The sequence below is a fragment of the Heptranchias perlo genome, chromosome 13 (assembly GCF_035084215.1).
Source record: "Heptranchias perlo isolate sHepPer1 chromosome 13, sHepPer1.hap1, whole genome shotgun sequence".
In the NCBI taxonomy this organism is placed as follows: Eukaryota; Metazoa; Chordata; class Chondrichthyes; order Hexanchiformes; family Hexanchidae; genus Heptranchias; species Heptranchias perlo.
Window position 1 is genome coordinate 5,416,627 of NC_090337.1, and position 15,365 is coordinate 5,431,991.

The following is a 15,365-nucleotide window of genomic DNA, read 5'->3' on the forward strand; positions in this document are numbered from 1 at the left end:
GAGGAGAACAATCCCAGCTCCTCCAGTCTCTCCACATAATTGAAGTCCCTCATCCCTGGTACCATTCTAGTAAATCTCCTTTGCACCCTCTCTAAGGCCTTGACATCCTTTCTAAAGTGTGGTGCCCAAAATTGGACACAATAGTCCAGCTGAGGTCTAACCAGGGATATACATAGAATTACATAGAATGTACAGCACAGAAACAGGCCATTCGGCCCAACAGATCCATGCTGGTGTTTATGCTCCACAGGAGCCTCCTCCCACTCTTCTTCATCTCACCCTATCAGCATATCCTTCTATTCCTTTCTCCCTCATGTGTTTATCCAGCTTCCCCTTAAATGTATCTGTGCTATTCACCTCAACTACTCCTTGCGGTAGTGAGTTCCACATTCTCACCACTCTCTGGGTAGAGAAGTTTCTCCTGAATTTCCTATTGGATTTATTGGTGACTATTTTATATTTATGGCCCCTGGTCTCCCCCACAAGTGGAAACATCTTCTCTATTTCTACCCTATCAAACCCTTTCATAATTTTAAAGACCTCTATCAGGTCACCTCTCAGCCTTTTCTTTTCTAGAGAAAAGAGTCCCAGCCCATTGAATCTTTCCTGACAGGCACAACAACAACAACAACAACAACAACAACTTGCATTTATACAGCACCTTTAACATAGTAAAACGTCCCAAGGCGCTTCACAGGAGTGATTACCAAACAAAATTTCGCATCGAGCCACATGAGATATTAGGACAGATGACCAAAAACTTAGTCAAAGAGGTAGGTTTTAAGGAGCATCTTAAAGGGGGAGGCAGAAGTAGAGAGGTGGTGAAGTTTAGGGAGGGAGTTCCAGAGCTTAGGTCCCAGGCAGCTGAAGGCACGGCCGCCAATGGCGGAGCGATTAAATTCGGGGATGCGCAAGAGGCCAGAATTGGAGGAGCGCAGAGATCTCGGAGGGTTGTAGGGCTGGAGGAGGTTACAGAGATAGGGAGGGTGCGAGGCCATGGATGTATAGCCTCTCAGTTCTGTAAATCTTTTTTGCACCTTCTCCAGTGCCTCTATATCCTTTTTATAATACGGGGACCACAACTGTACACAGTGCTCCAAGTGCGGTCTAACCCAAGGTTCAATACAAGTTTAACATAACTTCCCTATTTTTGAATTCCTGTTTGTAAAGGTTTAGCGTAACGTCCTTGCTACGTTGAGCCTAGGTTATTGCGCGCAGGGTCAAGGACGCACATCTTAATTTCTCTTTTTTTTTTCCCTTTTCTCACTTTTAGGATTAAAATCCAGGCGGTGAACGGAATCGGCGCAGGCCCCTTCAGCCAAACGGTGAAAGCCAAGACGCAACCCCTGCCCCCGGCTCCTCCGAGGCTGGAGTGTGCCGCCTCAGGCCCCCAGAGCCTTAAGCTGAAGTGGGGGGACAGCAGCAGTGCCAAAGTGCTAACCACCGACACGGAGACTGTCTACACGCTTCAGATGGAGGAAAGGAGCGGAAAGTAAGTTGCGACTTGAACGTGGGTGATTAAGGGATGATCTAATTGAGGTGCCCCTGGGGCCACTATTCATCCCTCAGCCAAAATCATTTGAAAAAGACAGATTATCTGGTCATTATCACGTTGTTGTTTACGGGATCTTGCTGTGCGCAAATCAGCTGCCACGTTTCCTACATTACAACAGTGACGACACCTCAAAAGTATTTCATTGGCCAGGATACCCCCCTAATATCTCCTTCTTTGCCATGGCATCAATTGCCCTCACACCTCGGCCACACCTCCTTGGGACTTTTCTTTTCATAAAATCAGAGAAAGTTACAGCACAGAAGGAGGCCATTCGGCCCATCGCGTCCGTGCCGGCCGAAAAAGAGCCATCCAGCTTAATCCCACTTTCCAGCACTTGGTCCATAGCCCTGTAGGTTACGGCACTTCAGGTGCAGATCCAGGTACTTTTTAAATGAGTTGAGGGTTTCTGCCTCTCCCACCCTTTCAGGCAGTGAGTTCCAGACCGCACCACCCTCCGGGTGAAAACATTTCTCCTCAGCTCCCCTCTAATCCTCTTCCAATTACTGCTAATCTATGCCCCCTGGTCACTGACCCCTCTGCTTGGGGAAATAAGTCCTCCCTATCCACTCTATCTAGTCCCGTCATAATTTTATATACCTCAATTAAATCTCCCCTCACCTCCTTTGCTCCAAAGAAAACAACCTCAGCCTATCCAATCTTTTCTCATAGCTAAAATTCTCCAGTCCTGGCAACATCCTTGTAAATCTCTTCTGTACTCTCTCTAGTGCAATCACATCTTTCCTGTAATGTGGTGACCAGAACTGTACACAGTACTCAAGCCATGGCCTAATCAATGTTTTATACAGTTCTGCTCTTATATTCTGTGCCTCGGCTAATAAACATAAGTATCCCGTATGCCTTTTTAACCACCTTATCCACCTGTCCTGCTACCTTCAGGGATCTGTGGACATGCACTCCAAGGTCCCTTTGTCCCTCTACACCTCTCAGTATCCTCCCATTTATTGTGTACTCCCTTGCCTTGTTTGCCCTCCCCAAATGCATTCTCTGGATTGAATTCCATTTGCCACTTTTCTGCCCACCTGACCAGTCCATTGATATCTTCCTGCAGTCTACAGCTTTCCTCCTTGCTATCAACCACACGGCCAATTTTTGTATCATCTGCAAACTTCTAGATCAAGCCCCCTACATTCAAGTCCAAATCACTAATATATACCACAAAAAGCAAGGGACTTAGTACTGAGCCTTGTGGGACCCCACTGGAAACAGCCTTCCAGACACAAAAACACCCGTCAATCATTACCTTTTGCTTCCTGCCACTGAGCCAATTTTGGATCCAACTAGCCACTTTCCCTTGGATCCCATGGGCTTTTACTTTTTTGACCAGTCTGCCATTTGGGACCTTGTCAAAAGCCTTGCTAAAATCCATGTAGATTACATCAAACACACTACCCTCACCGACCCTCCTTGTTACCTGCTCAAAAAATTAAATCAAGTTAGTCAGACGCGACCTTCCCTTATCAAACTCATGCTGACTGTCCTTGATTAACCCGTGCCTTTCTAAATGACGATTTATGCTGTCCCTCAGAATGCATTCCAATAATTTGCCCACCACCGAGGTTAGACTGACTGGCCTGTAATTACTCGGTCTATCCCTTTCTCTTATTTAAACAACGGTACAACATTAGCAGTCCTCCAATCCTCCGACACCACGCCTATATCCAGGGAGGATTGGAAAATGATGGTCAGAGCCTCCGCTATTTCCTCCCTTGCTTCTCTTAACAGCCTGGGTTCCATTTCATCCGGACCTGGCGATTTATCTACTTTCAAAGATGCTAATCCCCTTAGTACTCCCTCTCTCACTATGTTTATCCCATCCAATATTTCACACTCCTCCTGCACTTTCTATACTTCTCTAGGCTTTCTGCAGTATTGAGCTCTCGGTGTCTGACATAATCTTCCCTTTTTTGCCTTATCTTACGCTGTATGCTCCTTGACATCCAGGGGGCTCTAGATTTGGCAGTCCCACCCTTTTTCTTTGTGGGAACATGTTTACTCTGCACCCCTTGAATCTCCCCCTTGAATGCCTCCCACTGCTCTGACACTGATTTACCTTCAAGTAGCTGTGTCCAGTCCACTTTTGCTAAATCACCTCTCAGCTTGGTAAAATTGGCCTTTCCCCAATTTAGAACTTTTACTCCTGGTCTATCTTTGTCCTTTTCCACAACTATGCTAAATCTAACTGATTTATGATCACTACCAGAAAAATGTTCTCCCACTGATACACCTGCCGCCTGCCCAGCTCCATTCCCTAAAACTAAGTCCAGAACTGCCCCCTCCCCCCCGCCTTGTTGGGCTTGCTACATACTGGCTAAAAAAGTTCTCCTGAATGCAATTTAAGAATCCTGCACCCTCGAGACCTCTTACACTGATTCTATCCCAGGGTAGTTGAAATCCCCTACTATTACAGTCCTATTGTTTTGGCACTTCTCAGAAATTTGCCTAAATATTTGCTCTCCTATCTCCCTCTGACTGTTTGGGGGTCTATAGTACACTCCCAGCAGTGTGACTGCCCCTTTTTTGTTCTTTAGCTCAATCTATACGGCCTCATTTGATGATCCTTCTAACATATCATCCCTCCTCACAGTTGTAATTGTTTCTTTAACCAATATTGCTACCCCCTCCTTTTTTATCCCCCTCTCTATCTCGTCTGTTCAAGGTGGAATATGAATGTAAGTTGTCATTTTAGTTTGTATCTGGTGGAAACATATATACTTCTGTCCTTCTTCTCTTCCTTGTTTTCAAATCCCTCCATGACCTCGCCCCCTCACTATCTCTGAAACCTCCTCCAGCCCTACATCCCTCCGAGATCTCTGCACTCCTCCAATTCTGGCCTCTTGCGCATCCCCGATTTTAATCGCTCCACCATTGGCGGCCGTGCCTTCAGCTGCCTAGGCCCTAAGCTGTGGAATTCCCTCCCTAAACCTCTCCACCTCTCTCTCCTCCTTTAAGGCGCTCCTTAAAACCTACCTCTTTGACCAAGCTTTTGGTCACCTGTCCTAATATCTCCTTATGTGGCTCGGTGTCAAATTTTGGTCTGATAATCGCTCCTGTGAAGGGCCTTGGCAACGTTTTTACTACGTTAAAGGCGCTATATAAATGCGAGTTGTTGTTGTCCAGGTGTGATCACTCTGGACAGGATCACGAACTATAACTGAAAGCAGTTCGAGGTGGGGGAGAAGAGAAACCTCTTTTGCAGATAGCCCACACCGGAGGTGGTTAGTGATGGAGGCTGGCAGTTTCAGTTCTCAAACAGCCATTAGCAATGATTGTAAAGGAGCCGTGACACAACAATGGTTAGTTTTGTTCGACCTGGGCATAATATGTGCTGCTGATTGCACAAATTGCCTCTGCGTTGCACGTGTCAATATTATTTTCAAGTGATCCTGTTGAGAAACCAGGAGCAGCTCGTTGTGTCATGTGTTCCAAGAAATCAATTAAAGTCCAATCACTCGGAGCAACAAATAGGTTTTCTGAGAAAATTGACACTCTGCAACAAAAACCTCTCTTCTCACCAATTAATTTGTCCCAGGATGAGTTCGCCGAGGTGAACTGTTTTTAAAAGGAACTTATTTAAGTGAGATAGATTACAGTTCATGTTAAATCGAGTACCCACCGTTCTGCTGAAGTTCCAATCGGAATTCACTCTATTGCTCAGGAGTTGCGTAAGAGAGAGCTTGTTTTCACAGAGAACATCACATCCCCAGGACAACTGAAAGTGCTTCACAAGCAATGCACTACCTTTTGAAGTGCAGTCTTTGTTGTTAACCTGTTTGCACGCAGCAAGCTCCTACAAACAGCAGATAGAAACATAGGAACAGGAGGAGGCCATTCAGCCCCTCGAGCCTGTTCCGCCATTCAATTAGATCATGGCTGATCTGAACCTTAAATCCATCTACCCGCCCTGGCTCTATATCCCATAATACTCTTACCTAACAAACATATTTCAATCTCAGTTTTGAAATTTTCAATTGACCCCCAGCCTCAACAGCTTTTTGGGGGAAGAGAGTTCCAGATTTCCACTCCCCTTTGTGTGAAGAAGTGCTTCCCGACATCACCCCTGAACGGCCCGGCTCTAATTTTAAGGTTATGCCCCCTTGTTCTGGACTCCCCCCCCCACCAGAGGAAATAGTTTCTCTCTATCTACCCTATCAAATCCTTTAATCATCTTAAACACTTCAGTGGGATGAAAGACTTGCATTGTTTGGTGAGCTTGGATGAGACATGAAAGCTGGCCAGGCCACCGGACGATCTCCTTCCTTTTGTTCGAAAATATCTTTGATGTTCACCTGAACAGACTTGATTTAATGTCTCATTCAAAGGACAGCACCTTCAAAAACACATCACCTCTTTGGCACTGCGCCTGAGTATCGGTCTAGATTATGAGCTCAAGTCTTCGAATAGGACTTGAAGCCATGACCTCCTGAGTCAGAGGGGAGAGTGCTAACCAACTAAGCCAAACTCACACCTGTCAGGGTTAACACATCGTGAGTTAATCCATCACCAAGACTGCCTACTTCCACCTTCTTAACATCACCCATCTCCGCCCCTGCCTCAGCTCATCTGCTGCTGAAACCCTCATCTATTCCTTTGTTACCTCCAGACTCGACTATTCCAACATTTTCCTGTCTGACCTCCTACTTTTTACCCTCTGTAAATTTGAGCTCATCCAAAACTCTGCTGCCCGTATCCTAACTCGCACCAAGTCCCGTTCACCCATCACCCACTGTGCTCACTGACCTACATTGGCTCCCAGTCCGGCAGCACCTCGATTTTAAAATTCTCACCCTTATTTTCAAATCCCTCCACGGCCTCGCCCCTCCCTATCTCTGTAACCTCCTCCAGCCCTGCAACCCTCCGAGTTCTCTGCACTCCTCTAATTCTGGCCTCTTGCGCATCCCCGATTTTCATCGCTCCACCATTGGCGGCCGTGCCTTCAGCTGCCTGGGCCCTAAGCTCTGGAATTCCCTCCCTAAACCTCTCCGCCTCTCTCTCCTCCTTTAAGGCGCTCCTTAAAACCTACCTCTTTGACCAAGCTTTTGGTCACCTTTTTTTTTTATTCGTTCACGGGATGTGGGCGTCGCTGGCAAGGCCGGCATTTATTGCCCATCCCTAATTGCCCTCGAGAAGGTGGTGGTGAGCCGCCTTCTTGAACCGCTGCAGTCCGTGTGGTGACGGTTCTCCCACAGTGCTGTTAGGAAGGGAGTTCCAGGATTTTGACCCAGCGACAATGAAGGAACGACGATATATTTCCAAGTCGGGATGGTGTGTGACTTGGAGGGGAACGTGCAGGTGGTGTTGTTCCCATGCGCCTGCTGCCCTTGTCCTTCTAGGTGGTAGAGGTCGCGGGTTTGGGAGGTGCTGTCAAAGAAGCCTTGGCGAGTTGCTGCAGTGCATCCTGTGGATGGTGCACACTGCAGCCACAGTGCGCCGGTGGTGAAGGGAGTGAATGTTTAGGGTGGTAGATGGGGTGCCAATCAAGCGGGCTGCTTTATCTTGGATGGTGTCGAGCTTCTTGAGTGTTGTTGGAGCTGCACTCATCCAGGCAAGTGGAGAGTATTCCATCACACTCCTGACTTGTGCCTTGGAGATGGTGGAAAGGCTTTGGGGAGTCAGGAGGTGAGTCACTCGCCGCAGAATACCCAGCCTCTGACCTGCTCTCGTAGCCACGGTATTTATATGGCTGGTCCAGTTAAGTTTCTGGTCAATGGTGACCCCCAGGATGTTGATGGTGGGGGATTCGGCGATGGTAATGCCGTTGAATGTCAAGGGGAGGTGGTTAGACTCTCTCTTGTTGGAGATGGTCATTGCCTGGCACTTATCTGGCGCGAATGTTACTTGCCACTTATCAGCCCAAGCCTGGATGTTGTCCAGGTCTTGCTGCATGCAGGCTCGGACTGCTTCATTATCTGAGGGGTTGCGAATGGAACTGAACACTGTGCAGTCATCAGCGAACATCCCCATTTCTGACCTTATGATGGAGGGAAGGTCATTGATGAAGCAGCTGAAGATGGTTGGGCCTAGGACACTGCCCTGAGGAACTCCTGCAGCAATGCCCTGGGGCTGAGATGATTGGCCTCCAACAACCACTACCATCTTCCTTTGTGCTAGGTATGACTCCAGCCACTGGAGAGTTTTCCCCCTGATTCCCATTGACTTCAATTTTACTAGGGCTCCTTGGTGCCACACTCGGTCAAATGCTGCCTTGATGTCAAGGGCAGTCACTCTCACCTCAGCTCTGGAATTCAGCTCTTTTGTCCATGTTTGGACCAAGGCTGTAATGAGGTCTGGAGCCGAGTGGTCCTGGCGGAACCCAAACTGAGCATCGGTGAGTAAGTGCCGCTTGATAGCACTGTCGACGACACCTTCCATCACTTTGCTGATGATTGAGAGTAGACTGATGGGGCGGTAATTGGCCGGATTGGATTTGTCCTGCTTTTTGTGGACAGGACATACCTGGGCAATTTTCCACATTGTCGGGTGGATGCCAGTGTTGTAGCTGTACTGGAACAGCTTGGCTAGAGGCGCAGCTAGTTCTGGAGCACAAGTCTTCAGCACTACAGCTGGGATGTTGTCGGGGCCCATAGCCTTTGCTGTATCCAGTGCACTCAGCCGTTTCTTGATATCACGTGGAGTGAATCGAATTGGCCGAAGACTGGGTTCTGTGATGGTGGGGATATCGGGAGGAGGCTGAGATGGATTATCCACTCGGCACTTCTGGCTGAAGATGGTTGCAAACGCTTCAGCCTTGTCTTTTGCACTACACGTGCTGGACTCCGCCATCATTGAGAATGGGGATGTTTGCAGAGCCTCCTCCTCCTGTTAGTTGTTTAATTGTCCACCACCATTCACGACTGGATGTGGCAGGACTGCAGAGCTTTGATCTGATCCGTTGTTTGTGGAATCGCTTAGCTCTGTCTATAGCATGTTGCTTCCGCTGTTTAGCATGCATGTAGTCCTGAGTTGTAGCTTCACCAGGTTGGCACCTCATTTTTAGGTACGCCTGGTGCTGCTCCTGGCCTGCTCTTCTACACTCCTCATTGAACCAGGGTTGATCCCCTGGCTTGTTGGTAATGGTAGAGTGAGGAATATGCCGGGCCAAGAGGATACAGATTGTGCTGGAATACAATTCTGCTGCTGATGATGGCCCACAGCGCCTCATGGATGCCCAGTTTTGAGCTGCTAGATCTGTTCTGAATCTATCCCATTTAGCACGGTGGTAGTGCCACACAACACGTTGGATGGTGTCCTCAGTGTGAAGACGGGACTTCATCTCCACGAGGACTGTGCGGTGGTCACTCCTACCAATACTGTCATGGACAGATGCATTTGCGACAGGTAGATTGGTGAGGACGAGGTCAAGTAAGTTTTTCCCTCGTGTTGGTTCGCTCACCACCTGCCGCAGGCCCAGTCCAGCAGCTATGTCCTTCAGGACTCGGCCAGTAGTGGTGCTACCGAGCCACTCTTGGTGATGGACATTGAAGTCCCCCACCCAGAGTACATTTTGTGCCCTTGCTACCCCTTCAACATGGAGGAGGACTGATTCATCAGCTGAGGGAGGACGGTAGGTGGTAATCAGCAGGAGGTTTCCTTGCCCATAGTTTGACCTGATGCCATGAGATTTCATGAGATCCAGAGTCAATGTTGAGGACTCCCAGGGCCACTCCCTCCTGACTGTATATCACTGTACCGCCACCTCTGGTGGGTCTGTCCTGCCGGTGGGACAGGACATACCCAGGGATGGTGATGGAAGAGGCTGGGACGTTGGCTGAAAGATATGATTCTGTGAGTATTGCTATGTCAGGCTGTTGCTTGACTTGTCTGTGGGACAGCTCTCCCAAATTTGGCACAAGTCCCCAGATGTTAGTAAGGAGGACCTTGCAGGGTCGACTGGGCTTGGTGTTTTGCCGTTGTCGTGTCCGGTGCCTAGTGGTCCGATGCCGGGTGGTCCGTTCGGTTTTATTCTTATTATGACTTTTCGTAGCGAGATTTCAGAGGGCAATTAAGAATCAACCACATTGCTGTGGGTCTGGAGTCACATATAGGCCAGACCGGGTAAGGGCGGCAGGCTTCCTTCCCTAAAGGACATTAGTGAACCAGATGGGTTTTTACGACAATCCGGTAGTTTCATGGCCATCATTACTGATACTAGTATTTTAATTCCAGATTTTTATTTAATTAATTGAATTTAATTAATTAATTGAATTTAAATTCGCCAGCTGCCGTGGCGGGATTTGAACTCATGACTTTGGATTTTAGCCCAGGCCTCTGGATTACTAGCCCAGTAACATAACCACTATGCTACCGTACCTGGTGGCATACCTGTCCTAACATCTCCTTATGTGGCTCGGTGTTAAATTTTGTTTGATAATCGCTCCTGTGAAGCACCTTGAGACGTTTTACTACATTGAAGGCGCTATATAAAGGCAAGTTATGAGTTGATTCTCAGTGCAGTAAAGATATCCTGCGGACTCTTAGACAGGTTTGGCGCTTCAAATTCGCCAATGAGTTGATTTCTTTCCTCGGCAATTTTCTCTCCTCTCTTCCTCCCAGGAGTGCTGGTACCTCACTCCATGCAGCCGGCCTCGATGTGTAACCCTTCTGTCAAGCGCCAGCAGGCTGTTCAACCACAGCCGAGCCTGATACTCCTCCTCACCGGGAGTCTACGCATGTGTATCACCACACAGCGATGATCAGAGCAAGCCAGGACGGCTTTTTTCCCTTCCCCTATCCCAGGAACATTGGAGCCATTTGTAGCCTCATTGCCGGGCCAGCTGGCATCAGCAAACACAGAACAGACCAGGCATCGGACCTTCTAGTCCATGCGGTACTGGATAAGGGTTTTTTCTTCCTGAGATAGAGAGCCAAGTCCCCTGGTGCAGGACACCATCAAGGTTGAAAAGAAAAGAAGAAAAAACAAGCCATATCAGGATGTAGTCTTTCGGTGACACAGTCTTGGATTTTGAAACCATCTTCACTCTAGGTAGATGGAAAGAAAGACTTGCATTTCTATAGCGTCTTTCACGACCTCAGGACGTCCCAAAGCGCTTTACAGCCAATGAAGTACTTTTTGAAGTGTTGTCACTGTTGTAATGTAGGGAAACGCGGCAACCAATTTGCGCACAGCAAGATCCCACAAACAGCGATGTGATAATGAGCAGATAATCTGTTTTCAGTGATATTGTTTGAGGGAGTAATATTGGCCCAGGACACCGGGGAGAACTCCCCTGCTCTTCTTCAAAATAGTGACCGTGGGATCATTTACTTTCATCTGAGAGGGCCTTGATTTAACATCTCATCTGAAAGAAGGCATCTACCGACAGAGCAGCACTCCCTCAGTACACTGGGAGTGTCGGCCTGGATTATGTGCTTAAGTCTCTGGAGCGGGGCTTGAACCCACGACCTTCTGACTCTGAGGTGAGAGAGCTGCCCACTGAGCCACGGCCGATACCTAAAGGTAACACTTTGAGAATATTGCACAGGAGGAAATGTCATGAGGCAGAACAAGCCCATCATTTGTCGATTCATCTCAACTCCACATACCTGCTCCTCAGCGCAAGGGTCAGCTTGGCTCAGTTGGTAGCACTCTCGCCTCTGACTCAGAGGATTGTGGGTTCGAAACCCTCATGACTTGACAATATGATCCAGGCTGATGCTCCAGTGCAGTACTGAGGGAGGTGCTGTCTTTCAGATGAGACATTAAATCTGAGGCCCCTAAAACCCTCACAGGTGGATGTAAAAGATCCAGTGGCACTTTTTTGAAGAAGAGCAGGGGAGCTCCCCCCAGTGTCCTGGCCAATATTTATTCCTCAACCAACAGATGATCTGGTCTTGTATCACTTTGCTGTTTGTGGGATCTTGCTTTGCGCAAATTGGCTGCTGCGTTCCCTACATCACAACAGTGACTACACTTCAAAAAGTGCTTCATTGGCTGTAAAGCACTCTGGGATCTCGGCTGACTCTCCAGAGCTGTGATGTTAAAGATACTGGGGGTTTAATTTTTGGGGTTCATGTTGTGTCCCAATCTTCTGCTGAACTTCCCCTTGACTTCCCGTCTTACCCCTGGGGTTTGTACCCTGCACCCCAGTCAACAATTCACCTGGATCAACTTTAGGGGCGATTTTAACCCAGCTCCGCCCCCTTTAGCAGCGCTCCCTTAGTACTGCACTGGGAGTGGCAGCCTAGATTTTGTACTGAAGTCTCTGGAGTGGGTCTTGAACCCACGACCTTCTGACTCAGAGGCGAAAAATGCTACCAACTGAGCCACGAGACCAGAAGGTCCGATGCCCGGTCGGTCCGGAGAGAGGTGTCGGAGGCCAGAGGTGAGGGAGGATTGATGTACCAGGCGACAAGCCTTTCCTGTATCCTGCTCAGAGTGTCGAGCACTCCAGCTGAACCCTCCTAGATCATCTTTGGTTCATCTGTAGAGCACAGTGTGGGGTTAGGCCATTTTGAATGACCATTATGACAATCTGGCCTGTTCTCTTCCCCACACCACCTTCAAATTACTCTCCTTACTTCCCTCCTGGAGGGGCTGCCGTTGTTGTTCCAAGTCCTCGGTCAACCTCAACGGCCATTCCTTATCACCGAGCCCACTGTTCCACCCGTTTGCAGACGTAAAAGATCCCACGGCCACTATTTCGAAGAAGAGCAGGGGAGTTCTCCTGGGGCCAATAATTATCCCTCAACCAACATCATTAAAAAACAGATTATCTGGTCATTATCACATTACTGTTTGTGGGATCTTGCTGTGCGCAAATTGGCTGCCACGTGTCCTACATTACAACAGTGACTACACTTCAAAAGTACTTCATTGGCTGTAAAGCGCTTTGGGACGTCCTGAGGTCGCAATGGGCGCCATAAAAATGCAAGTTCTTTCTTTCCATTCTTCGAGAGGATGGGAGGAGTAAAGATGGGGCTTAACCTGCAGCGTTTATCTCCTATTATTGCCCAGTGTTCCTGTTCTATCCATTACTTTTTTGTTTCGGAGGGAGGGAAACATTCTTTGTAATCTCGAGCCTTGTTTGAAAACTAATCTACGAGGTTAATAACTCGCAGAACATTTCGCTGATCGGAGGGGAGAGATTTCACAACAGACTTTGTGCCAGCAAAGTTTGGAGATAAGCAGCCTTGCAACCTTCACCTCGAGAGATAGTTCGATCCTCACCTCAGCCTCTCATGTTGCTGCAGTTAGAATATAATCATAAGAACATCAATCGTTGCTATCCAGGGTGAAATGAATAAATATCATTGTACAGTCAGAGACAGGTTATTAATCCCACAACAGCTGTATGTATTTTTTTTCTTTCTTTTGCAGAATATCTGATTGATTGTTTTTTTTCTTTGGCCTGTTTGTCACCATCTGTGATGTGAACAGTAAATGTATTTAATGGGTGAAGAGTTAAGGTGGGGGGGGGCAATTTCATGCGTTTACGCTCTTGGTGGGAACCCAGGCCCACTTTTGGGCATGTGCCCACTCTTCCGATATTTTCTCCCAGTGCTTAAAGCTCCCCACCTGATGCTCGGACTCGGAGAATCTCCCCCTCCCCCCCCCCTCCCCCCCCCTCCACCCCTTCCACCCCCCCGCCATAATCTCACACTAAACAGTCTTACCCCATTGGTTGGGTTTAAGGCCCAAGGGCAGGTGGAGAGGCCAGAGGGCCCTGCCCCATCAAGCAGTTTCCCTCCACCCATCCCCATCCTGTTCTCTTCTACTGCTGTCCATTTCTCCTTCTACCTTCTTTCCACCTTCTTCCCTCCCATACTGTTTCCCTCAAAGAGTCTTTGTTTGCTTTTAATAGTCAACTGTTTTTTAAAAAAAAATAGTGAGGAATGAGGCTGTCTCTCTGCCTTTCTCTCTACTTGTCTCTGTCTCTCAACCCAATTCTTCTTCCTTTCTCAACTCCCTCACACTCAACTCTCCCCTTTTTTATCTTTCCCTTTCGCAACTCTCTCCCCCCTCTTGCAACCACTCCCTCTCTCAACCTTCCAACTCTCTCTCAACCACTCCCTCTCTCAACCTTCCTTCTCTCTCTCAACCACTCCCTCTCTCAACCTTCCTTCTCTCTCTCAACCACTCCCTCTCTCAACCTTCCTTCTCTCTCTCAACCACTTCCTCTCTCAACCTTCCAACTCTCTCTCAACCTCTTCCTCTCTCAACCCTCCTTCTCTCTTACTCTGAATCTCACTTCCCTCTCAATCCCCCTCTCTCAACTTCTCCCTCTTTCAACCTTCCTTCTCTCTCACTCTCTCACCCCTTATCCCCTTTTCTCTCTCTCACCCCTTATCACCTTCTCTCTCTCTCACCCCTTATCACCTTCTCTCTCTCTCACCCCTTATCACCTTCTCTCTCTCTCACCCCTTATCTCCTTCTCTCTCTCTCACCCCTTATCCCCTTCTCTCTCTCTCACCCCTTATCCCTTTCTCCCTCTTTCTCACCCCTTATGCCCTTCTCTCTCTATCTTGCCTCTTCTCCTCTTTTCTCTCTCTCATCCCTTATTCCCTTTCTCTCTCTCCCACCCCTTCTCTCTCTCACCCCTTATCCTCTGCTCTCTCTCTCTCTCTCACCCCTTATCCTCTGCTCTCTCTCTCTCTCACACCCCTTATCCTCTTCTCTCTCTCTCTCTCTCACCCCTTATCCTCTTCTCTCTCTCTCTCACCGCTTATCCTCTTCTCTCTCTTGCTCTCTCTCCTCTTATCTTCTTCTCTCTCTCTCATCCCTTATCCTCTTCTCTCTCTCTCTCACCCCTTATCCTCTTCTCTCTCTCTCTCTCACCTCTTATCCTCTTCTCTCTCTCTCTCTCACCCCTTATCCTCTTCTCTCTCTCTCACCCCTTAACCTCTTCTCTCTCTCTCACCCCTTATCCTCTTCTCTCTCTCTCACCCCTTATCCTCTTCTCTCTCTCTCTCTCTCACCGCTTATCCTCTTCTCTCTCTTGCTCTGTCTCCTCTTATCTTCTTCTCTCTCTCTCATCCCTTATCCACTTCTCTCCCTCTCTCACCACTTATCCTCTTCTCTCTCTCGCGCTCTCTCTCTCTCACCACTTATCCTCTTCTCTCTCTCGCGCTCTCTCTCTCACCTCTTATCCTCTTCTCTCTCTCTCTCACCCCTTATCCCCTTTTCTCTCTCTCTCTCTCCCCCTTTATCCCCTTTCTCTCACTCTCCCTCAGTACGTTTTTTGAAGTTCATAGAATACAAAACAAAAGCTGTAACAGGTGTGTAATTGGTGCGTCATTTCTCCGCACTCTCTCTCAAAGACAAACATTGACACAGCCTCTTTAAAATAAACACTGAATATAAATGTTTCCTTAACTAAGCTTTTGAAATTTATCCTCTTTTTCAAGAACAGAAAGCTGAAAAATAATATTGCATCATTTCAGCTGACTGAACGGTGCTGATACCACCTGAGAAATTAGGTACATTGCACAGGTTCAGACTGCACAATCCAAATTAGCTTACAGAGCCACAGATGTGGACAAAAATAACTACTCTAAGCCCAGGCTTTTGAGAGACGCTGAGGCCTTCAAGTGAAATTATTAATAAAGACGGTAAAAGTTACAAAAGACATTTAAATTTTATAAATGCATTTTATTGTGAAATACATAATTTCTTTATTCTTTTTATTTTGTTCAATCTCTTATTTTGGACATAGAAATTTGAGTTACTGAGGAAAAAATTTCAGATGGAAACAATTCAGAAAACATTTTGAGAGAATTGTGGGAGCCTGGTGGCCAGATTGTGCATTAAATTGATGAGTTAATTTAGGACAAAAACCAGAATAAATGTGGACGT

The 15,365-nt window shown here is 47.6% G+C and overlaps 1 protein-coding gene across 1 annotated transcript in view; it reads left to right on the top strand.

The window, feature by feature from the left end:
• The window catches only part of LOC137331233 (fibronectin type III domain-containing protein 3B-like), a 303,695-nt gene that overhangs the window by 267,229 nt on the left and 21,101 nt on the right, over window positions 1-15,365 (top strand). Inside the window, 1 exon segment of the mRNA XM_067994877.1 lies at window positions 1,274-1,492. Within this exon segment, the coding sequence (XP_067850978.1) occupies window positions 1,274-1,492 (219 nt within the window).